Source organism: Coenobita brevimanus, chromosome 6, assembly GCF_032717465.1.
Source record: "Coenobita brevimanus isolate Jiangsu-jjx chromosome 6, ASM3271746v2, whole genome shotgun sequence".
NCBI lineage: Eukaryota > Metazoa > Arthropoda > Malacostraca > Decapoda > Coenobitidae > Coenobita > Coenobita brevimanus.
Window position 1 is genome coordinate 65,378,216 of NC_136959.1, and position 24,734 is coordinate 65,402,949.

The 24,734-nt window shown below is 41.5% G+C and overlaps 1 protein-coding gene across 2 annotated transcripts in view; it reads left to right on the top strand.

Annotated features, from left to right (window-relative positions):
- Positions 1-2,219: 2,219 nt before the first annotated feature.
- The window catches only part of LOC145402233 (CLIP domain-containing serine protease HP8-like), a 29,293-nt gene continuing 6,778 nt past the window's right edge, over positions 2,220-24,734 (top strand). The window contains exons 1-6 of one of the 2 annotated variants that reach the window (XM_080274355.1): positions 2,220-2,321; positions 18,405-18,483; positions 20,153-20,301; positions 21,874-22,000; positions 22,207-22,318; positions 23,826-24,031. In XM_080274355.1, coding sequence (XP_080130481.1) covers positions 2,307-2,321; positions 18,405-18,483; positions 20,153-20,301; positions 21,874-22,000; positions 22,207-22,318; positions 23,826-24,031 — 688 coding nt within the window. In that variant the 5' untranslated portion in view covers positions 2,220-2,306. The remainder of the gene's footprint in view (positions 2,322-18,404; positions 18,484-20,152; positions 20,302-21,873; positions 22,001-22,206; positions 22,319-23,825; positions 24,032-24,734) is intronic. The other variant, XM_080274363.1, reaches the window with a different exon arrangement.

A 24,734-nucleotide genomic window follows, 5' to 3' on the forward strand; every position in this document is an offset into this window, starting at 1 on the left:
AGCTCTCAGCAAAAGATCAAAAACAGACGCTTCAAGTCCTTCAAAACAAATAAGGTATATACTGAATCTATAACCTAGGTCACATGTAGGCTGTCACGAAATAAATAAACTTGAAATGTTATAGGTAGCAGACAAGGCTAACCAACTGAGACTACACAACACCTATGTCGGTAAAATCTATTACAGTATCTAAAGGAAGTTCTCTAAAATCTACGGCTTGTGCTCGCCATAATACGAGTGGCAGAATGTTAAATTTTGATATACCAAGAATTAAAGGTCAAGAAGTGAGTACAATTCTTCTATGTCGCAACCAAAGACTGGAAGAGTTTGCCTCACAGTATAAAGGCAAGCAGAAGCCTTTATTCCCTCAAGAAAAATCTGAAAAGATACCTTCAACAGGCAGCCTCTATCAGAGATGCTGAAGTATTTTTGTACTACTAGACACTTCAAAGTCAATATTAGTTTTAAGTATGTTACCGACAAACTAATATTCTTTATTCATTGTATTCTTCTGTTTGCACATTACCATAACTTAAACTAAGATTATCTTTGGAATAAGACTAACTACTCCCCCTTGCTCCCAGCTAATCCTGATCCCAAAGGAGGGAACCCAATGGAAATACGCAACAGATGCCTTATTACCCGGCCCCGTCCCGGAGGGGCTCGGGGACAGGTACTGTTTTCACTCGGTGTGTTTATTTGTCTGTCTGTCTTTTAACAACTTTATGCGACAACTACTGGTGCGAGTCTGACTAAAATTACAGGGATGATTGGCTATGACTTTCCGATCACCTGACTAAATTTTGGGCCAAATTGGGCCGGGGCCCAGGCTGTATGCTCCGAAAATGTAAAAAAAAAAATCGCCATAACTCCTTTTAAATTCGTTATATAGACATGAAACCAAAGCTTAATTTTTCAGAACTCCATCCTATAACATGCTTCATGACATCAGGGGGGTCACCCCACAGTTAGCGGTAAAGGGGTTGAGGTCTGGTGAGTCGGGCCTAATATTTCAAATGGACATTACATTGTCAATTATCACCCGATTACTCCAAATTTGTTATGTGTCATCTCTGAGTAGATATCCTGTTGTGTTTATATGCAAGCACTAAAATGACAGCCGGAGACGTTATTGCTGTGGCCTTGGCACCACTTCTTGTTGGGTTATCCTTGATTTCAAGCACGGCTGGTACATATAAACACTTGTTTCAGTGTTTAATATGCCACTCTGTATGTGCAAAACCGGATAAAATTATTATTATTATTATTATTATTATTTACTTCAACAAACACGGGATGAGGATATGATACACCTAATGTCGTACCCGACTCATATCTCTGTTTGGGGTGAGAGTAAACTTGTTTTCAGTGCATCCCAAACTCAATTCCTACACCTAGCGACACGCCAAAATCTTCCACAGGATTATCTCTTAATGTTTAACGATATCTAAATCAATCCCGCATCATGTCTAAGCATACTTCCAAGAGATTAAGTGTGCTAAGCCAACTCCGTACCTTCCTTACCCCTGCAGATCTGTTGACTTCATACAGGGGATTTATTTGCCCCTGTGTAGAGCAAAACTCTCATGTATGGGGAGGCTCCCCACATACAGCCCTTCTCATCAAGGTGGGGTCCAAGCCTTTTTGTCTCATTGACTCTCCTCTAACTCCCTTCAGCCTCTATCTGTTCGCCGCACTGTTGCATCCCTTTTCTAACGCTACTTCAATGGTCATTGCTCTTCTGAACTCTGCTTGCACTCCCCCTCCATTACGGCGGGAGCACAGCACCCGTCTGAGATTAAACTCTAGCCCACTGTCTAACTCTCTGATACAAGAGTTAACCGATACTTCAAGTCCTTCATGTATGCAAAATGTCCAGGTATCTCGCCATGTATGCAATATGTCCAGGTATCTCGAAATGATAGGATCTTGATTTTTTTTTTTTTTCTTGGAAACAATCTTGGAGGTTTCTAGCCTCTGCCTTCTTCCTTGCATATTTAAAAAAAAAAAAAAAAAAAAAAAAAAAAATCCTACTCCCCTCTCATTACAATCTCACGTCATCATACTGCATCATGTCAGAAAAATAACTATGGCACGAAAAGGTAAGGAAGCAGAAACGTGGCGAGCAGCAGTGAAGCAGTGAGGAAGCCGTGACGCAGAGACGAAGAATAAAGCTGCCATCCCGCGTCACTTGGGCTCAGTGTTCATTCTAGTGGTCAGGGAGGAGGGTCTATAATCGTCACTACACCCAGCCGCCACACCTCTCACTTCGGCTTACCACTTTCTTACCGGATCCCCTCGCAGCAATGACAGTACAACAGGTATGTGTTGAGGAAAAGGTATTTACTTCTTTACGCGATATTTTTCTTGTTACCTAAACCCTGCATCCAGGATTATTTTTTCTTTTTTAATCGTCTCCGAAGTCGTAGCTATTATGACAGTCTGCTTCTATGTACGGATGTATGTATATTTAAATATCACATGGATGTCTGCTCCAATTTGAATAAAAATTTACATACTTTGTGTGTGGGTCTAGGAAGATGTGATTCGATTTAGCTGCAGATCAATCACAGGCCAAGGTAAAATTCAAGAGCGCAGTTAGCTACCTCATTAATGTCTGGTCCTCGGCGCAACATTGTGTAGAGGGATGTACGAGAAGTTATTTGATTTTGATGCAGTTCTACAGAAGGTCGGGGTCAAAGTTAGGTCGTAAAGTCACTTTACTCTTTGATCACGATGATCTAGTCTATTTTGTCACTGCTACTGCCATACAATATTACTGAGCTCTGGAGTTTTCATATTGAAATTAGGTAAAGCCCTCCTTAATCCCCTTCAGTATAAGACGTCGCCCCTAAGAAGAGTCTGGTGGTATCAAGAATACAACTAAAATGGCATCATCGTACTGAATAGTAAACCATAGTTTAAATGACATTCCACTTTCCGTACTTATGCAGAGTTGCAATCTTTTGTTCTTCCTTTATTCGAAGTTTCACCAGTGTTGTATCGTAGAGAGTTGGCCTGCTGTCCTAACGGACCCGGGTTCAAATCCCGCTGGGGCAGGGAACAGTTTAAGGATTTGAATTTCATAAATATCAGACTTTACTGATCTACACGAAGACCCGCTAACATGTCGTAAAAATACCCCCGTTAATACCAATACACCAGTCCTGTATGAGACATCCCTAGCATGTATTCAGTATGGACGGTGGGTGTTAGCGCCGAAGTGGTGACATGTAGAGGTGTACGGTACGTAGGAGGACTACTGAGCCTTGAAAGCAGGCTGTGAAGTCTATGCCCAGCGTCGGTCACATAAAAAAAAAAAATAATAATAATAAGCACCAGTAAGATCCCATACGCGCATAGTTAACGCACTAACTGCAATGTTCTAACTCATTATTTTTTTCCTAACTCCTGATGCTTACATTCAGCAGAAAATTCTAAGTGGTATGACTTGCATGATATATCCTTTTCCTAGGGAACGTATGGCCTGGGTATGCTACGCTACCCCTTGACATTTTATTCGCATGCATGAGAACCTTTGCAGCAGTAAGGTTAATGCAGGAAAGTAATTTACATTTCATTTAACATTAAAAACTCTCTCTTAACTCTTAATCGAACACACGATCACTTAGGATATTAAATTCTGATTAGTGTGTGATTTTATTTTGGTTAATGAGTAATGACAAGCGCTCTTATGCCAAGGGCAGACCGACAAATGTGTCAAGTACCAGTATGTGATATTATCCGAATTATAAATTTCGTTATCTGTTATATGCATCCAGCTACGTCTTATCAGTGCGTAAGAGGAAATGCCAGGTTTAATCGTTCGTATGCCAGTCTGATAGTTCTCTCTCTCTCTCTCTCTCTCTCTCTCTCTCTCTCTCTCTCTCTCTCTCTCTCTCTCTCTCTCTCTCTCTCGTTTCACATACTGTACAGTATGCCAGTTCCTTCATCTCACATATTTTGACTGTCAATTTGTTTCGTATTTTCGTACGCTTAGGAAACTTTCAACACCTTTTCCTTAACTTTGTAAGTATTCTCGTTGGTGTTATATACATTTTTTCAACCGTTTCAATACGATGATGAATTTACATCGGCGCGCAAGATAGGACGGCGGGTGTTAAGGTTTGCCCGGTGTGTCATTCTGGCTGTTATGAGAGTGAACAAAATAACTGGGAAAAAATATATATACGATTTGGATTAAACTTGGTGGATGAGATGACGATCTTCTCAGGAGCTCACCTAATGTTTTTTAGAACAATAGGTCAAATATCAAGGACAGCTTTGATCCGACTTAAATCAAACTTGGTGTACATGTTGAGGGTAAGACTAGAATGAAGTCAGTCGATTGGGCATACTCAAAGGTAAATGGTTCAAGTCAAATATTAGCTCATATAACTAAACCAGTTATTATTTGATAGTCAGTATGGACAAAATTTGATGCACGTGCTGATGATCACACATGGATGAAGATATTCGATTCTGAGAACGATATGTCAAAGGTCAAGGTCACTGAGAAGAGTGGAGTCGAAAAGGTTTGGTCTGAGCTGAAGAAAACCTGGTGGAAAAGTCACTGACACAAAGTAAAATGAAAGGTTTATAGCCCAGGAACATTAAGGATACACCTGAAAAAAAAAAAAATCGAGAAAGCTGATTTTTTCAGGAAAGCTACACAGAACCTCCTAAGTCAAAATCAACAATCATTTTAAACATTCCATGTACGAAAATTGTGTGGGCAGAAAAATTCAAGATGGGACTCATTTTTTTTTCTATGCATAGAAGAAGGAACCAAAGGTCTAGGGTCTGCGAAATGTTCCCTCCAAGAAAAAACAAAAACAAGGTAAGAGAGAGCCAAATTCAAGATCCATTCATTTCGAGATGCCTGGACACAGCGTTTGACAGACTGGACATCGTAGGCAGTAGGGAAAACAGAGAGGGAGACAGTTCCAGAGTTGACCTGTTGCATACATGAAGGACTAGGAATAGCGGTTTTAACTCTTCTATCTGTCTATTGCCAGACGTCTTAATCTCGTAAAGGGTGGCCACAAATCGCCTCCATGTCGCCCTGTCCCCCGCCATTTCACTGCCCTGCTCCTAACTCACCCCTCCCCTGTCTAATATACTTCTCCACTCCATCCCTCCACCTCATCCTCGGCCTCCCTCTCCCTCTCCCCCCTCCACCTCACTCACATACACTCTCCTCGTCAGTCTCTCACTCTCCATCCTCTCCACATAGCAAAACAACCTCAATGTGTTTCTCCTAACGCTTCCTACCACATCAACATCACAACGCTCCTTCACTTCCTCATTTGTCAGTCTATCTTTCCATGTGACTCCACATGCTCCACTCCAATAACTCATTTCCACTGCTGTCACTCTTGACTTCTGTCCCTCCAAAAAGGTCCAAGCTTCACTTCCATATGTTATAGTTGGTATCACAATACTGTCATGCAGTAACTTTTCCACTTCCATGCTCACTTTCCTGTTTCTTTTCACTGCTTTCAAAGAACCAGCAACCTTTCTTCCTTGTTGTACCCTTTCAAGCACTGCACCCTCTAAACTTCCATCCTTACTCATCTCTATACTTCCATCCTTACTCATCACACTACCTGTACTTAAACGCACTCACATTTTCCATTTCATGATCATCCAACCTCACTGTACATTCAGTGACTTCATTTCTCTCGAAGACCATAACTTTATTCTTCCCTACGTTCATCTTTAGATTCCGTTTCCTACACACTCCCAAACTCATTCACCAAACCTTGCAGCTTCCCTTCGTCAACACAGTATCATCTGCAAATAAAAGTACAGGGATATTTCCAAACACTGCCCTCTCTCATTAGGACATGTGGAGAGGATGGGGGATGATAGTTGGGTGAGGAAGGTGAGAAGTGTTAATATTGGGGGTGGGGTTATGAGGGGTAGACCGAGAAAGACATGGGACGAGGTCATTAAGTGTGACCTTAGGGTTAAGGGACTGAACAGGGAGGCTGCAATGGATCGTGCAGCATGGAGAGCCGCCATTAGGTGACCAAGGCCGACACATGCAAGCATGTTGGAGCCTTTAAAAACGAACGAACCATGGAAACATGACACATCCCTGTTTCAATCCAACATTCAAATAGAAAAATTCACTCAGTTCACTGTCCACACACATTGCAGCCTTAGCATCCACATACTACTCTTCATGGTATTCAACAACTTCACATTTACTCCATATTCTTAATACTTTCCACAATCTTTGTCTATCCACCGTGTCATATGTTTTCTCCAAATCCATGAAGGCTGCATACAACTTCTTTCACTTCTCTAGAAAGTTTTCCACTAAAGACCTAAGAATTAATATCTGATTTACGGTAGCCTACATAACCTCTTCCCTTCCTAAAACCTCCTCATTCTTCTCCAACTAATTCCTCTGTTATTTCCCTAACTCTGTCAATAAGTATCCTACCATATACTTTTCCTTCTGCACTGAGAAGACAAATGCCTCTATGATTACCACATACTTTTTTCATCCCCTTTCCCTTTGTACAGGGGAATAATTATACCTGACTTCCAGTCCTCCAGGACTTTATCATCCTCCCAGGTCAATCTGCACACCTTCCACATCCATTCTACTAATATCTCTCCCACAGGCTTCAGCATTTCACCACACACTCCATCAGTTCCTGGGGCTTTCCCCATTTTGACTTTCTTCACTGCTTCCACTACTTCCATCCTACTGATTTTTTCCTCTCTTTTCACATACCTCCTTCTCCCAGCCATTCCTCAGCCACTTATATTAGCATTACTTTCATTCTCTATGGTCAACAATTCCTTAAAGTGTTCTCTCCACCTGCTCACTTTTTTCTCCCTCCTCCATTAGTAATCTACCATTTTTATCTTTCACTCCCCAGCTAACTTCTTTAACATCTTGTCTAACTGTCTTTACCTCTTTCCAGAATATTTTCTTACACTCCCTCCACTTTACACTCAAATTTCTTCCAAATTCCTCATCCACTATCTTCTGTCTTACTAATCTTTTCACCTCTCTCTTCCTCTCTACATATGACACTCTGTTCTGTCTCTCAACTTCCTCCACACCCATGTTTCTCCTCCAGTCACCATATGCTTTCTTCTTTTGTGCTACAGCCTGTCTCACCTCTTCATCCTACCATGCTGTTCCTTGCACCCCCTTTTGTCTTCTCATCACCCCACACACCACCTCACATGCTGCACAGATTTCCTCTGTGAATATTTTGCACACAACTCCCACGTCCCCCATATGCTCCAAATCATGTTTACCCAATATCTCCTCCACTTCTCTCTTATATTCTGCCTTTTTTCCCATCCTCTTGTGACTTTTCCACCTTCCTTGTATGAACTACTTCCTCCTGCCCTTCCCTTCTTCTATTCTTCCACTTCATTTCAGCCTTGACTTTCACAGAAAGTCCACTCCCCCAACCTCTATGCGCTCTTGCATCCAATACACACATTCTCATTCTATCATCCACACACACATAATCAATCATTGCCTTACATTCATTCAGTTTTCCACTCTCCCTTCTCATCACTCAACATGTATACCTGTGGATCATTTTGTGTCTGAAGAGGGTATTGGCTATCACCAACCCCCTCCCAGCACAAATGTCCACTAGAGCAATACCATTCTCATCCACTTCTGCAGGCACACCCCACTCACCAACTTCTCCATCCATCTTCATATTCCCTACTTTTCCATTCATATCTCCAATCAAAAACATTCTCTCATTCTTTTCAAAACTTTCCATGCACACTTCTCCATTTCTCCAAAACTCTTCTTTTACTCAGTTTGCATGATCTTGTGTTGGCACATACACACACACAATCACCCACATTTGTAGTACAACTTCCAATCTTACCCGCACAATTCTTGAGCCAACTGATCCATACTCTGTTATATTCTCCTTCCATCTCTTGCACACAACAATACACATGCCTTCTTTTGCCTTCTCATTCTCACCCACCCCTGTGCATATACCCCATCTATACTCCCATTCTCTCACACTCTCATCTCCCCATTTAGTTTCAGTTAATCCATATAGGCCTACATCCATTTTTGTACCCTCAAGCACCTGGACAATCTCTCTCTCTTTCACCTCATCATTTGCATCCTTACATTCCATGTTGCAATCCATATCATGTCCTTTATTCGGTCCTCAGTTGTCACCTGTTGGTCAGTCTTGGTCCGAGGCTTCTTGTTCGTGTTTTTAGTTAGTTGTTTTCCAGGGAGGGGCACTAACCCTCCGCCAACCCACTTGTTGTCATGTACGGAACACGTGTTGGTTGGTTATAAGGTTACCACCCAGTGTTGGCTTGCCACTCAGTGTAGAGCTACCCTAAAAACTGAGTACCGCTACACTAAGTGGGTGGATAATGGGCGCCCCCTCCTGGATGAGAGTTCATTGCTAAACGGTTGCTACGTGCCCGCCATAGCAGTGGAGAGATGCAAGCAGCAAGCCCAGAGGAGCAATGACCATTAAAGCAGCGACAGAAAAGAGATAAAGCTGCAGCAGTGCAGCAAAGAGACAGAGGTTGAAGGGAGCCAGAGAGGAGGAGAGTTAATGAGACAAAAAGCCTTTGACCCCAACTTGTTGAGAAAAACTGTGTGTGGTAAGCCTCCCCACACATGACATTTACTCTGCACAGGGGCCAATAAACCCCATGTATAAAGTCAACAACTGTGCAGGGGTAAACAAGGTACGGAGCCGGCTTGGCACATCCAATCACCTGGAAGCAGATTTTACAAGAAGTAATATGTTCTTTCCTAAATAAATACTGAGAGAATGAAACCCCAAGAATGTTTAAAGATGATGCAGCATTGAGCAGGATATTATTAAAAATTAGTGGGTACCGGTACTCCTGTGGAAGATTTTGTCGGGTTGATAGATGTAAGAACTGAGTTGTTGATGCATTAAAAACAACAAGGTTATTTTTACCCCAATCAGAGATATAAGCCAAGTCAGGCATTAGGTGTGCCATAGCTTCATCCCTTGTTTGTTCAAACAACTACTCAGATGGATGCTGCTGGAAGTGTGCATGGAAAGTTGAAGGGTGGTGTCATCAGCATTTGAGCAGACAGGGTTAGATGTACAACTTAGAAGGTCACTCATCAATAATGGGAAGAGAGTTGGAGATAGGACAAAGCCCTGAAGAACACCACTACTGATAGCTCTAGGAGAAGAATGGTGGCCGTCTACAACAGTATCTATAGAATGACCAGAACGGAAGCTAGAGATGAAGGCACAAATAGAAAGATAGAAACCATAAGAGGGGTAGTTAGGAAATTAAAGATTAATGCCAGACTCAACTGAAAGCTTGGTGACTAAAATTCACATCTGATCATGTAATACCACCTTTTATGGGTTTTAAGGAATGACAAATCCATTTCTACTAGTATTCTAAGAAGACTAGGTCACTGATAAACACAGAGAATGTGTGGTAAACACAGAAAATTAGAATTTGTACTGATAATTGTGCAATGAATGTATAAACTAGAGTATACTTCATCAGATGATTTTAATCTTCAGGATGGATACAGACTGAAGAGTAGAGGCAGAAGTACATAGACTGATAGAAGACAGTGTGAATGGAATGAGATGGTAGCACAAGAAAAGTGTGATATTTGTGGTTTTTAAGATAAGCCAAGCACCTCTGACCAAAGTACTGTCACAGAAAGAAGCCTATCTAGCATTTTGAACATTAGCGCTGATCTAAGGGATGGACTTAATGAAAAGTTATAATCAAAAAATGTTGCCAGCTCCAGCTCATAATTGGTGTAAAGAATATCACAACATGCCATCATACATAAAAAAGCAAAAAAGGGAGTCACAAGAATCGGAGACAAGTGCATAAATAAATCACCTGCCATTCACAGGCCACTATCTTTAATATAAAACAAGACTGTCTGTACTGTGGGAAATATGTGGACTATAGTAAGATTGCCAAACAACCAAAGGACCAACATGAGGCGATTCATAAAGCAGCAACTGAACTATCATCTGTTGCAGCCAAGGCGATGGAGGGCGCTGATAGTTCAGGAGAGTCTGTATATACGGTACAAGCATTCAAAATGTTGGTGATCTTGTGAGAGCTGAGGCCAAGTACCACCATGACTGTCAAATCCATTTCCATGATGGGCAAAGGCTTCAGAAGAAACCAAGGGGAAGGCTTGCAGGGGCAGTTGACACCAGAAAACACACAGACCTCTGGGAATCCACAATTGTGTGTGATAGGTGACACTTTCTCACCTTTCAGAATAAACTGTCACACCATTCTCCATTTGCCTACACAGGTGAATACCACGAGAGACTGGTCTGCATTGATGCTGGAGTCGTGGCATCTATTTGTGCTAATGCAGACTGTGCAGTCAAATCTGGTGAGGAGACAACTGCACATATCACTGGCCTGAACTACACTGATGTCAAGCTCAAAAGGAGTGACAGTGTTATATCTATAGGTGCTGCAACCTGTACTGCCACTGTCTGTGGCAAAGACACTAAGGTCGACCCCACACTACTCTTCATGTGGGTCACATGTGTGACAAGAACAGATCAGGTAATATTTACATGCATACACAGCATCCAGTAGGCAATGCATCCACACACACGACAACACAAATTGATAGCACACGCTATCACCGGATGTGAAACAGTCTCTGCCTTATATGGCACAGGCAAAAAGAAGGCCATGACAGTCTTATAAAGCGAGGACTAGAGGATGTTGGATGTGTTTAAGAAGAGCGATACCAGCCAAGAAGATGTACCCAGAGTGGGGGGAAATATTCTTACTAAAGCTGTATAATGCCAAGCTCACATGTACAAAACTTGATAAGCTGAGATTTGTGCAGTAAGTGCAGAGGATGAGCTAAGCATCCAGCTGCTTCTAACTTCAAAGCCTGCTTCCCACATCCTCAGCTGCAAAGTACCACTCATTATCAAGAATACTTTGCAGTTCAGGAGTGATTGGGCAATACTGGTGATCTAAATCCTACTGACTGGGGTTGGGAGCTTCAAGATGGAATGCACAATCCCATTCTGACAGACCAGTAGCAACAAATCATATTCTCATTGTGTCATGTGGGTGTAAACAAATGTGTGGCAAGACATGCAAATGTTGGAAAGCAGGACTAGACTGTACACCTGTGTGTTCCTCATGTATTGGCCAATCTTGTGCTAATTCATGCCCACCTGATGGAGAAGATACTGAGTCGCCATGCTACAACTGTGACCATAACTAGTTCTCCATCCACCCATTCATCATTAAATCCCATGTCGCCCCATGAGCAGCTTAGGAACCCAGGGCTAGGCAAGTTGGTCCTGGCATTTAAGATGAGAGTGACCAGCCTCACTCATCCCTGATTGGCACTACGTGAGCAATAAACCCCAACCACCCCTTGGATATAAACCTAAACAGGCTCAATCCAATTGGAGCACCTTTAATTACCCACTAAACCACCAGGAGCTGTAATTTGGTTATATGGTTACCACCCAGCATAGTAAATGGTTTCTTGGTGTACAGGAAAACATTTGGCTTGTCACTCACCATAGAGTCACCCATAGGTAGAAGGAAGAGGAAAGAAGGGAGGAAAGAAAGACAGAAGAGGGAGTGTAAAGTCACCTGCAGGCAGAAGAAAGAGGAAAGAATGAAGGAAAGAAAGACAAAAGAGGAAGGAAAGAAGAGAGGAAAGGGCAGACACCCAAAGCAGCACTACATCAAGTGAGTGGATGGTGAGTGCCCCCACCTACCACACTATCATAACTAATTATGATACTATAATACTGAGTCATTTAGAAGTAGTTCAATAATGCTGCTGGCAAAAGTTAGTGCTGGTTGTTGACTTTAAATGTGTTGAATTTACCATTTTGTTTAAGACAGTACATTACCTTGATCACATCCTGAACATATGCCAATAAATCATGGTAAAAATTGTTTTCTTATACCCAAAAACCCTTAAAAAGAAGTATTACATGACCATCTGTGACTTCTGGTCCCATGCCATTGGCAGCCATCTTGGATTTTCATCCCACAAGGCTAGCATATGTGGAATGTTTAGAATGTGTGTGGATTTCTACTTAGCATGCTTCCACATAGCTTTCCTGAAAAGATCAGCTTTCTCAAATTTTTTTTTCAAGGCTCCCTTCAAACCTGAACTAATGCTCCTGGCCTAATAGCCCTTACCCTATTTACATGGTACAGATGTCATTATTTAAAAAAAAAAAAGCTAATTGTTGATGGAAATGATGGCACAAGAATAACAAACAGTTATGCCTACTGTGGATGAAGGGAGGCTAGTCCCACTTGACTTAAGTACTGAATTATTGTACTGGCTACTGGAGTTTTCTGATGCAGAATAAAAATCACATGGCATTACCCTGACCCACATGAGAGCAGCTGTTTATTTACGATTGTACATGACAGGTAAATGCACTGACAAAGAACCTTTCCATCATGATCGGCAATTAACAGCTTAACAATATCATCCATTATTGTTATTAAAAAAATGAAGAATGCTGTGAAGTGGCTGAAAAATGGGAAAGCAGCTGAGGCTGATAAGGTGTATGCAGTGATGATTAGGTATTGCGGAAAGAACGGAATGAATTGCTTGTTGAAGATATGTATGAAGGCAGCGATGAGTGAAACTATGCCAGCAGAGTGAAAAAAGGCTGCGACTGTACCCCTGTATAAAGGTGAGCGAAGTGAGTGCAAGAATTATCATGGCACAAGTTTATTTAGTGTTGTAGAGAAGTTATATGGAAGACTTTATTATAGAGAAAGTAAGAGAGATATCAGTAGTCCTACTGAGTGATGAAGAGGATGAATTTAGGAGTGGCAAAGGATGTGAGGATCAAATATTTGCAGTGAGACAGATAGTGGAGAAGGCTTGTGAGAAGGACTCTAAGCTGCTTATGCTATGGATCTAGAAAAAGCATATGACAAAGTAGACAGAGAAGGACTGTGGAAGGTTTTGAGCATGTAAGGTGTAGATGGTAAGCTGCTAGGCGCTGTCAAGAGTTTTTATGATGGTAGTGCAAGGCTCTTGTTCTGTGAGCCACAGCTCACAAATGCGAATATTTTTTCCCTTCGGCGAACAAATTTCACATGCAAGTCGTCTTTTGGCGAGGAGAAAATATATCCACCTCAAAACCCAGTAAACTACAAAATAAGTAAATCTCACTTAAATGAACAAAAAAGCACGTTGTGGTCGATTAGTAAGTCTTTCCTTGTCGCCATTGCGAATGTTTAAAACCTCATTATATGATTCTAATCATCACCATCATCACAATGTGTGCTCGTGAAATATTTTGCCTCGTAGTCAGTTTGGCTACTAAAAATTTATTTGGCTCATAAATCTGAAACCTTAGGAGCCAAATGGCTCGCAACCATCAGCAGTTAGCAAGAGCCCTGTAGTGAGGCATGTTTAAGGATAAATAGGCATCTAAGTGAATGGTTCACGATCAATGTGGGCGAGCGTCAAGGTTGTGTCTTGTCCCAGTGGTTGTTCACTCAATATATACAGTATATGGATGGGGAGTTGAGAGAAATAAAAACAAGAGTAATGGAGAGAGGGTTGGCACTGGTAATGAATGGTGATGGATGGAACATCTCAAATTTGTTGTATGCTGATAATGCTGTGCTACTGTTTTACTGGACAAGAGATTGGTAGACTAGTGCTGAGTTTTGCTGATGTCTGTGAGCATCGTGCCTTGAGAGTTAATGTAGAAAAGAGTAAAGTGATGGTAATCGAGAGAGGAGGTGACTCCCAATGTGATGTTACAGTGAATGGAGAGAGACTGGAATTGGTGAGAGAGTTTAAATACCTGGGTACAGTGATAGAAAAGAGAGGAAAATGTGCAAAAGAAGAGGAAAGCAGAGTGACACAAGGAAGTAAGTAGCTGGTGCTATGAAGGCCCTGATAAGAAACAGAGGCTTGGGTGTAGCAGCTGCGCGAGGCAATCATGAAGGAGTGTTAGTGCTAACTTTAACACATGGATGTGAGACTGTGGTGTGGCATGAAAATGAAAAGTCAAGAGTAAGAGCAGTGGAGTTGGGTCTGCTGAAGAATATATGTAGAGTACAGAGTGGATTGGATACGAAATAATGTGATTCGTGAAAGATGTGGAGTGAGGAAGTCTGTGGACACCAGTATCGAAGACAGTGTACTGAGATGGTATGGTCATGTGGAGAGAATGGGTAACAATAGACTGGCGAAAAAGGTATATCTGAGTGAATCTGAAGGAAAGAGGAGGTGAGGCAGGCCAAGGAGAAGGTGGAGGGATATGGTGGATGAGTGTGTGAGGAAGAGGGGTATGGAAGTCAGTGAGGCTTGGGGACTGACAAGAGATCGAGCTGGCTGGATGAATGTTTGTGAGAAGTGCATGATCAGGGATTTAGCACCCCCTTTTAACGTGACAGCATTCAGACTGACTGCATCGGATACGTGTAAATGATGCTACAGAATGTGGTGAAAGTTTTTGGCATATCAGATAGAGCCAGGATTCCAGGGGCTTGAATGACAACTGAATGTACTTGTGGCCCACGGAGTGGGCAAACTTGGGCTGTCTGGATGCTGCTACTCCTCACCCTCCCCTCGGGTGGGACAGGAGGTCTAGATGATGATGATGATGATGATGATGATATAATTATTAGCAGAAATACTACTGGCAGTGCACAGCAGTTCTCCACTGGTCTGCTACCATAAATTATTGTAAATCGTCCCAAACTGCTCTATAATAACTCTTACTTGTTCAGCGGCTGGATCAATACACAGCCACCGTATTACTGATTTTATGATGTTAGCAAATCCATTGCTTCTGATGTTATCTAACTATGATGTTAACTTAGGCTGATAATTTTACTGCATCATAAAATAAAGCCACTTTCTTTCAGCGTGACTGATAGATATTTTCACCGTTATGTATGATTATTACTGTACTGCAGAATTATTAGTATTACTATTATTATTATTATTATTATTATGGTACGTGGGAGCACCCATCATCCACCCACTTTGTGCAGCAGTACTCTGCTTTTAGGGTAACTCATCACTGAGTGGGAAACCAAATGATTTCCTGTAAACCAGAAATCATTTACAGTGCTGGATGGTAACCTTATAACCAACCAACACGTGTTCCCTACGTGACAACCAGTGGGTTGGTGGAGGGTTAATGCCCGTCCACGGAAAACAACTAACTAAAAATATGAACAAGAAGCCTTGGACCAGGACTGACCAACAGGTGACGACTAAGGACCAAACAAAGGACATGCGACGGATTGTGACATGGAATGTGAGGGGCGCAGATGATAAGGTGAAAGAGAGAAAGAGAGAGAGAGATTGACCAGGTGCTTTAGGATGCAAAAGTGGATGTATGTGGATTAACTGAATCTAAATGGGGAGGTGAGAGTGTGAGAGAATGGGATTATGGATGGGGTATATGCACAGGGGTGGGTGAGAATGAGAGGGCAAAAGAAGGAGTGTGTATTGCTGTGTGCAAGAGATGGAAGGAGAATATAAGAGAGTATGCATCAGTTGGCTCAAGGATTGTGTGGGTAAGATTGAAAGTTGTACTGTAAATGTGGGCAACTGTGGGTGTGTGCGCCAATGCAAGATCGTGCAAGCAGAGTGAACGTTCTGGAGAAATGTGGAAGCATGCATGGAAAAGTCTGAAAGGAATGAGAGTGTTTTTGATTGGAGATATGAATGGAGAAGTAGGGAATATGAAGGTGGATGGAGTAATTGGTGATTGGGGTGTGCCTGCAGATGTAGATGAGAATGGTAGTGCTCTAGTGGACATTTGTGTTGGGAGGGAGTTGGAGACAGCCAATACCCTCTTCAGACACAAAATGATCCACAGGTGGCAAATGATGAGATGGGTGGGTGGTGAACTGAATGAATGGAAGGCAATGACTGATTATGTGCGTGTGGATGACAGGATGAGAGGGTGTGTACTGGATGCAAGAGCATATAGAGGTTGGGGGAGTGGACTTTCTGACCACTTGGTGGTGGTGAAAATCAAGGTTGAAATGAAATGGAGGAATAGAAGAAGAGAAGGTCAGGAAGAAGTACAGTACTTCATACAAGGTGGGTGGAAAGGTTACTAGAGGATGGAGAAAAGGAAAAATATAAGAGAGAAATGGAGGAGCTATTAGGTAAATATGATCTGGAGCAGATGGGGGATTTGGAAGGTGTGTGCAAGATACAGAAAAAAATCTGTGCATCATGTGAGGTGGTGTAAATGGTGATGGGAAGATGAAATGAGGTGCAAGAAACAGCAAGGTGGAATGAAGAGGTGAGACTGGCCGTGGCACAAGGGAAGAAAGCATATAGTGAGTGGATGAGAAACAGGGGTGTGGAAGAAATTGAGAGACAGAAGAAAGAGTTATATGTAGAAAGGAAGAGAGAGGTGAAAAAGATTAGTAAGAGAAAGAAGAAAGTGGATGAGGAATTTGGAAGGAATTGGTGAAGTGTAAAGTGGAGGGAATGTAAGAAAATGTTCTGGAAAGAAGTAAAGACAGTTAGACAGGGTGTTAAAGAAGTTAGTTGGGAAGTGAAAGATAAAAATGGTAGATTACTAGTGGAGAAGGGAGAAACAGTGAGCAGATGAAGAGAACACTGTAAGGAATTGTTGACCATAGAGAATGAAAGTAATGCGAATATAAATAGCTGGAGAATGGCTGGGAGATGCAGGGATGTGAGAAGAGAGGAAAAAATCAGTAGGATGGAAGTTGTGGAAGAAATGAAGAAAGTCAAAATGGGGAAAGCCCCAGGAATTGATGGAGTGTGTGGTGAAATGCTGAAGCATGGGGGATAGATGGTTGTAGAATGGATGTGGAAGATGTGCAGATTGGCCTGGGAGGAAGGAGAGTCCCTGAGGATAGGAATTCAGGTATAATTATTTCCCTGTACAAAGGGAAAGGGGAAAAAGAAGTGTATGGTAATGACAGGGGCATTTGTCTTCTAAGTGTAATATGAAAAGTATATGGTAGGGTACTTATTGACAGAGTTAGGGAAATAACAGAGGAAGAAGCTGGAGAAGAACAGGGAGGTATTGGGATGGGAAGAGGTTGTGTAGATCAGATATTCATTCTTAGATCTTTAGCGGGAAAGTTTTTAGAGAAGGGAAAGAAGTTATATGAGGCCTTCATGGATTTGGAGAAAGCATATGACAGGGTGGGTAGACAAGGAATGTGGAAAGTATTAAGAATATATGGAGTAAATGGGGAGTCGTTGAATCCCGTGAAGAGTATGTATCGGGGTGCTAAGGCTGCAGTGCGTGTGGATAGTAAACTGAGTGAATTTTTCTATATGAAGGTTGGACTGAAACAGAGATGTGTCATGTTTCCATGGTTGTTCAATTTGTATATGGGTAGGGTTATAAAAGGGATACAAGGTAGGACAGTGGATGTTGGAGCAGCCCTAATGAGAGAGGGCAGAATTTGGAAACTTCCTGTACTGTTGTTTGCAGATGATACTGTGTTGTTAAGCGAAGACGAAGGGGAACTGCTAGGCTTGGTGAATGAGTCTGGGAGAGTGTGTAAGAAATGGAATCTAAAGGTGAATGTAAGGAAGAGTAAAGTTATGGTCATTGACAGAAATGAAGTCACTAAATGTACAATTTGGTTAAATGATCATGAAATGGAAAATGTGAGTGCGTTTAAGTACTTGGGTAGTGTGATGAGTAAGGATGGAAGTTTAGAGGGTGAAGTGTTTGAAAGGGTACAACAAGGAAGAAAGGTTACTGGTTCCTTGAAAACAGATATAAGAAACGGGGAAGTGTGCATGGAAGTAAAAAAGTTACTCCACGACAGTACTGTGATACCAACTCTAATGTATGGAAGTGAAGCTTGGACCTTGTTGGAGGGACACAAGTCAAGAGTGAGAGCAGTGGAAATGAATTATCTGAGAGAAGCATTTGGAGTCACATGGAGAGACAGACTGACAAATGAGGATGTGACGGAGTGTTGTGGTGTGGATGTGGATGTGATAGGACGCGTTAGGAGAAACACACTGAGGTGGTTTGGCCATGTGGAGAGGATGGAGAGTGAGAGACTGACGAGGAAAGTGTATGTGAGTGAGGTGGAGGGGGAGAGAGGAAGGGGGAGGCCAAGGATGAGATGGAGGGATGGAGTGGAGAGGTATATAAGAGAGGGGGGTGTGAGCTGGAAGCAGGGCAGTGACATGGTGGGGGACAGGGGGACATGGAGGCGATTTGTTGTGGCCACCCCTTACGGGATTAAGGCATCTGGCAATTGATAGACAGATAGATTACTATTATTATTGTTATTACTGTTATTAAAAGTACTAGTTTTATTATTATTATTATTATCATTACTATTATAACATGTATTATTAATATTTATTATTATTATTATTATTATTACAGAGACCACTTTGTGGGGGATTGGTAGCAGCTAAATTCAGCCTGATCCTGCTTTTACTGTTACATACATCTTCAGCACTGAGTAAGTGGAATTCACACTTAACACTCGTACTGTCTAATTACGTACAGTACACCCTCAATATAATGAACAACAGTAATTTGTACCAGACCCATGATGCTAAAGCTGAGTGTTTGTTTAAGCCAAACACCATGATTTTCAGTAATTTCTCAGGCGTCATGGCTTTTATCAAATAAAGTCGTTAAATATAGAGCATCATTCAGCTGCAGAGTCACACACAGGAACATACAGCTAGGTCTAAAAGGCTTTTTTCCTCAATAAATGTTCTATTTATAGCTCCTCTCGCAATGCTGGTCACCCAGAGACTGATGCAGCATTTTGCAGGATGTGGAGCAGAGTGTGTGTGTGTGTGTGTGTGTGTGTGTGTGTGTGTGTGTGTGTGTGTGTGTGTGTGTGTGTGTGTGTGTGTGCGTGTGCGCGCGCGCGTGCGTGCACGCGTGCCAAACTGTTCGGGGTTACACGTCCATTCTTTTACCAAATGAAAATTTGTTAAATGAACAAAATGTTCAGCCAGCTCAAGCTGGTCATTAAAACCTAAATTCAGTAAATGAGGGTTCTGTATATCAAGAGCTTACTTAGGGCTGGGCTGAGAAGCAGTTTTGCTGATTACCGATTACCGATCAATCGATGGTCAGTAATCAACTGATTATTAAGAAATTTTAAATGTGATCAATCTTCATGAAATTATAGGTAGAACAAGGTTAAAGACATCGCCCAAATGTTATAATGTCTCTTCACCGCACTGTTGCATCTTTATCTCTTTTCTATTGCTACTTCAATGGTCATTGCTCCTCTGAAATGTCTACTTGCATCCCTCCACCTCTACGATGGGCATGTAGCACCCGTCTTGCAACAAACTCTCATCCCTTTTCTGTCCAACTCTCTAGTGCAAGAGTTAACCGTTACTCTCAGTCCTTCATTTATGCAACAGGTCAACTCTGGAACTGTCTTCCTATGAACTCCAGTCTTTCAAACGCAGTGTGTCCAGGCATCTCAAAATGAATGGATCTTGAATTTGGCTCTGTTTTGTATTTTTTTGCTTTTTTCTTGGAAGGAACAATTTGTGGGCTCCTGGCCTTTGGTTTTTACTTCATTGCATAAAAAATAAAAAAAAATAAAAAGACAAACAGCCACCTCTTACCGTAGATGCCTATGGACAGATAGACAGATAGATCCCATACTGCTCTTAGGATGATCTCACAGAGGCTGACAATGAGTGGTGCTTGCTATTACCATTTTTACCCACAGGTAATTCCCTCTGGAGTTCTAAGCTAATAGATCAAGAGCTCCATTAGTGTTCATTACTTTAACAAGGTCTCACTAAATTTCAACATCATTTTAAGGGGATGTTAAAAGAGGTATTGACTGTAGCTGTGCAATGTAACCCCTTTATAAATATAATATCTCTTAGAAGTTTGTTCTTGCAATTTAACAACTTTATTCAGTGGCAAAGAAACCTCTTGTCTATCTATCTATTTATCTATTGCCAGAAGCCTCAATCCTGTAAAGGGTGGCCACAAACAAATCGCCTCTTGGCAAGGGGATAAAACAGTTTCTTTCAACTTCTTCACAGATAGGGCCTATCTTCCTCTCAAGCTGAATAAAATCATCTAATGGTAGCAATTACATTTTAAGATGTTTCAGGTTAAATTTATGGTATTCATTTTCCTAGCAGTATCAAATGCCGAGTCGAGATGTGGGAGGCCATGCATACCCATCAGACAGTGTCCCCACCTGGTCAACCTCCTCAATAACCCAACCATCGCAAACCTCAATGCTCTGAGGAGGGCCACGTGTAGGGTGGTCGACAGGCAACCCTTTGTAAGTGATAACCAGCAGTACAGTGGTCTAGTGGTTAAAATACCTAAGTCAGAATGAGGGCCTTCCATTAGTTTGATCCCCATCAGGTGACTGTACAGTAGGTCTTTTATCATGTACTGCCGCAAAGGGAAATAGGTTTGTCATCTGCCATTAAATGTACTGGACCACAATAACCAAGCCTTGGATTCCTACACCTCAAAGAGAGTACTCTAAAATAAGAGTGACCATTTTACCCCATTATAGGCAAGAGATGAGTTCTAAATTGTCACAGCTTCTTATATGCTACTGCTACTGTAAACTTGGGGGAGACTGGCTAATCACTTCATATGTACCAATGGAACTTTAAAAGGCAATTTTTTTCTTTAATTTACTGATGGCCTAATAGCAACAACGAATGTCCAAAAAAGGCTATTTAAAACATCTGCTTGTACTTTGCAGTCAGTCCTTATGTGTGAATCATTTAGAATCCAAGAAATCGCCAGAGGCCATTCTGTCATCTAAACACTTTCGAGGAATTTGGGTAATCTTCTACGACTTCAGTTATTTGGACTACGGTAACTTAGTCTCAAACCTTCCTAAACTTTGGAAGTAATTTTAAATTTTAGCTATTACCTCACTTGAAGTCTACAATGTGTGCCGGCAAAATGTTATAAGTGTAACAACATAAAAGACATGCTCTCTGTTCATGACTGAGGGGTTAAAAACATAATAAAATGGCACTCACTTCTGATTTAAGAACAGTGTAATGAATTAGAAGCACCTTTGAGTGGGGCACTAGTGTTGCATCAGCATCTTATGGTAAAAGAACTAACTGTACGGGCCTGATAGTATCTTTACTTTGTGGGAGGCCTTTACTCATTATGGACTTTTATGTCACACTTGTGCTGTGAAAAATTCCTACAGTTTGCCAAAATCAGTCTAATCTATACAGTATTTTCTTTTTTCCTGTTATTGTCTCATGATTTTCATGTCACGGAAGACTTGCTTGTTAAAGGTTAATGGAAATTTATTCCAACCCCATTATTACACATCTTAACCATGTCTGAATATAATGAGATACGTAAAGGGACCCTTTCCACAGCAACGGAGTTAATAACACACTAAACGAAAATGATGTCCAACACCACCAAGCTAACTAATCAGGAAACTTAGTCATATGCATAGTACTTTAAACTGAGCAAAATGCAAGATGATTCTCACTTTAGTTTAGGTATCATTATACATGGCTGAGACTTCTTCCTCCCAGTGCTTTCCACCAACTGGTGGGTAACCACTTTGCTAGTTTTGGTACTTGATTAAAGCTTCCTGTTGATAGAAAACCTTGGCTAAACCATCACCAGTCCTAACCATGACCAGTCCTGGTACAGTAATTCCTTAGGAGAAAGACTGACACATTTTTCAGTTAACTACATTTTTTGTCTTACTTATACCCATACTACAGTACTTAGTATGAATATGGAATGCATTTAAAAATTTGTAAATTTGTCCCATGTTGACACTGTAACAAACAAGTTATGCTGTAAATTTCCTAAATGGTTAAAGAGCAAGGGTGAAATTTAATTCCTCCCCCAGGTATGCTGTCCCCAAGCAAGCCTTCTGCCAAGGGAGTGTGGCCGCTCCCTCTTCCCAGACAGGATACATGGAGGGAACGAGACAGGTATTGGAAAATATCCTTGGATGGCTGCTTTGGCCTACTCAGGTAAAGTGGATAAATTGCACTGACTTCCAAAGTTCCTACATTATACAGCAACAAGCTTGTTAAAGTGTACTAAGAAGTGTGAATGCACCATCAATTATACAAGTTCTCTATCATACACTGGTGTCTTTGTACTCATACAACGTACATCAGAACAATTACCAGATGCATGCTTATTTTGTATTTCTTAACTTTGTTTGTTTCTATAGAGAATGGGATTCCTGGGGTACGATTCCTGTGTGGAGGTTCAGTGATTCACAAGCGATACATCTTGACAGCAGCTCACTGCCTTCACCCTAGTCAGCTCGGACCAAAGAAACTGTAAGCATAACTGGTTTGTTACATGACTTTAACCTTTAATTGTGGAGCATTCTATATCCATCCATCCATCATCCAATCCTACATTGCCCCATGAGGAGCGTAGGAGCCCGGGGCTAGGCAGTTGGTCCCGACATTTAAGATGAGAGTGACCAGCCTCACTCATCCCTGAGTGGCATTACATGAGCAATCAACCCGAACCACCCCTTGGATATAAACCTTCACCAGCTCAGTCCAATTGGAGCACAATAATTACCCACTAAACCACCAGGCACCATAATTTGGTTATATGGTTACCACCCAACGTAGTAAATGCTTTCCTGGTGTACAGGAAACCATTTGGCTTGTCACTCAGTGTAGAATCACCCGCAAGCAGAAGGAAGAGGAAAGAATGAAAGAATGAAAGACAGAAGAGGGAGTGTAAAAAGTTACCCATAGGCAGAAGGACAAGGAAAGAATGAAGGAAAGAAAGACAGAAGAGGATGGAAGGAAAGAAGGATGGAGGAGAGGAAAGGACAGACACCCGACAGCAGCACTACATCGGGTGAGCATTCTATAATTTATTCTTTTTCCTCACAATGCATTATCATTAGTAATAAATGAGATCATCTGGCCACAGCAAGGGTCAACTGAATAAAATGAGTCAACTGACAGGGTTAGTGGAGACACCCCTCCACCATGAGAAATTCTCCCTTACTTGTACAAAAACATCTTACTGTGGGATGCGTAAGTAAAAAGACTTCTTTCCAGAGGTTAAAAGAAAACTAATTATTCAGTTGTTAACATGAAGAAGTCCACATTCAGTTTATATACTGAACTCCTTCTGCACAAGGACATTTGTTTTTATTTTATTCATGCTACCTACAGATGATTTTACTAAGGTTATCTGGTTGCAAATGAGTTATGAAGTCTCTATTAGCCCTTTTAGTAACATTTTGCCTTTTCCAGTTAGTTGCTTTTGGCACAACAGTTTAGGAATAAATTTCCAGACTGAAGGGATCTGGGTGATTGGGATTTTATAATCTAAGCTCTCAGTGGATAATGAAAGACAAGACTGATTAAAATAATTATGCCAACAAAATGTGTTTGTGAGGATACAGTAATTCATCAGTTTAGACAGTTCATGACACTGAAACAAGATCATCATCAACTTAATCATCATCATCATCATCAATGTCATCAATTGTCATCGTCGTCGTTGTCATCATCATCATCATCATCATCATCATCATCATCATCATCATTACCATGACCCCCAATCCCTCCTAAAGATAGGGTGAGGTAGGGCCCAGAAAATAAGATTGAAGAAAGCACAAATGAGGGAGAATTATCAAAGGCCTACTTGGTGATGGCTAAAAAGAAAATCATCCATCCATATAGCCATGATCCATTCCTTTATACCATCTTCAGGAGCTTAAAGGCTTAGGGCAAGGCTACTCAGTCCAGACATGTAATGCTGGTAATCAGTTGCTAAAACTAATTAAATTAGTCTAAAAATGATTATCCACAGAGCATTTGTACGACTGGGGGACTACAAATTGAGCACTGACGTAGACTGCGAACGAACTTCCCAGGGCAACGACTTCTGTGCCCCACCTGCACGGAACTATACCGTGGAGGAAACCATCATCCACCCGAGCTACAACACCCGTGCCAGCTACTCTGATGACATTGCTCTTATTAGGCTAGCACAGACAGTTAACTTCACTGGCGGTGGTGAGTTGCCATTGTTCTTTGTAGAGATACTCTCCCTTCCTCCCTCTCTGCCACCTCATCTACCAAATTTGCAATAAGCTCTACACAGATGCTCCTCACTTACACAAATTCTTGCCATAACTGGTACTGAAAATTGGGGAAACCGGCTAAGCACCTTTACAGGTGACAATGCATGTGGCAGTTGGGGTACCTGCCATCCACTCACTTAATGTAGTGCTGCCTTTGGGTGACTCTGTAATGAGTGACAATCCTTATGCTTTCCTATAACTTGGGAAACCATTTACAATGCTAGGTGGTAACCATGAAACCAAATAACTGGGTGATGTGGACTTGCTAAGGTGCCCCTGTTAACTGGGTGAAAACACACATATGTGGCATCCATCCAAGAACCAAATCTCTCTACCTTTCCCCACATCTTGCTGTGGTGAGGTGCAGTCTGCCACATGGGAACATCAGTTCACTGCATGGGATGACTGTGCAGGGGCAATTGCTTGCCTGTGATTGATAGATTCACTCAGTCAGACAGACTGGGGTTACTCAACAGCAAAACCAACATGTAGCAAAAGAATGTCAATACACAACTCTTCTGTGATCTACTGAGGAAGTACTAGTAAAAAAAAAAAAAAAAAAAAAAAAAAAAAAAAAATTAAAACAAAGATTTACTTTATTCCTCACTAACAGTATTAACTCGTTTCATATAATG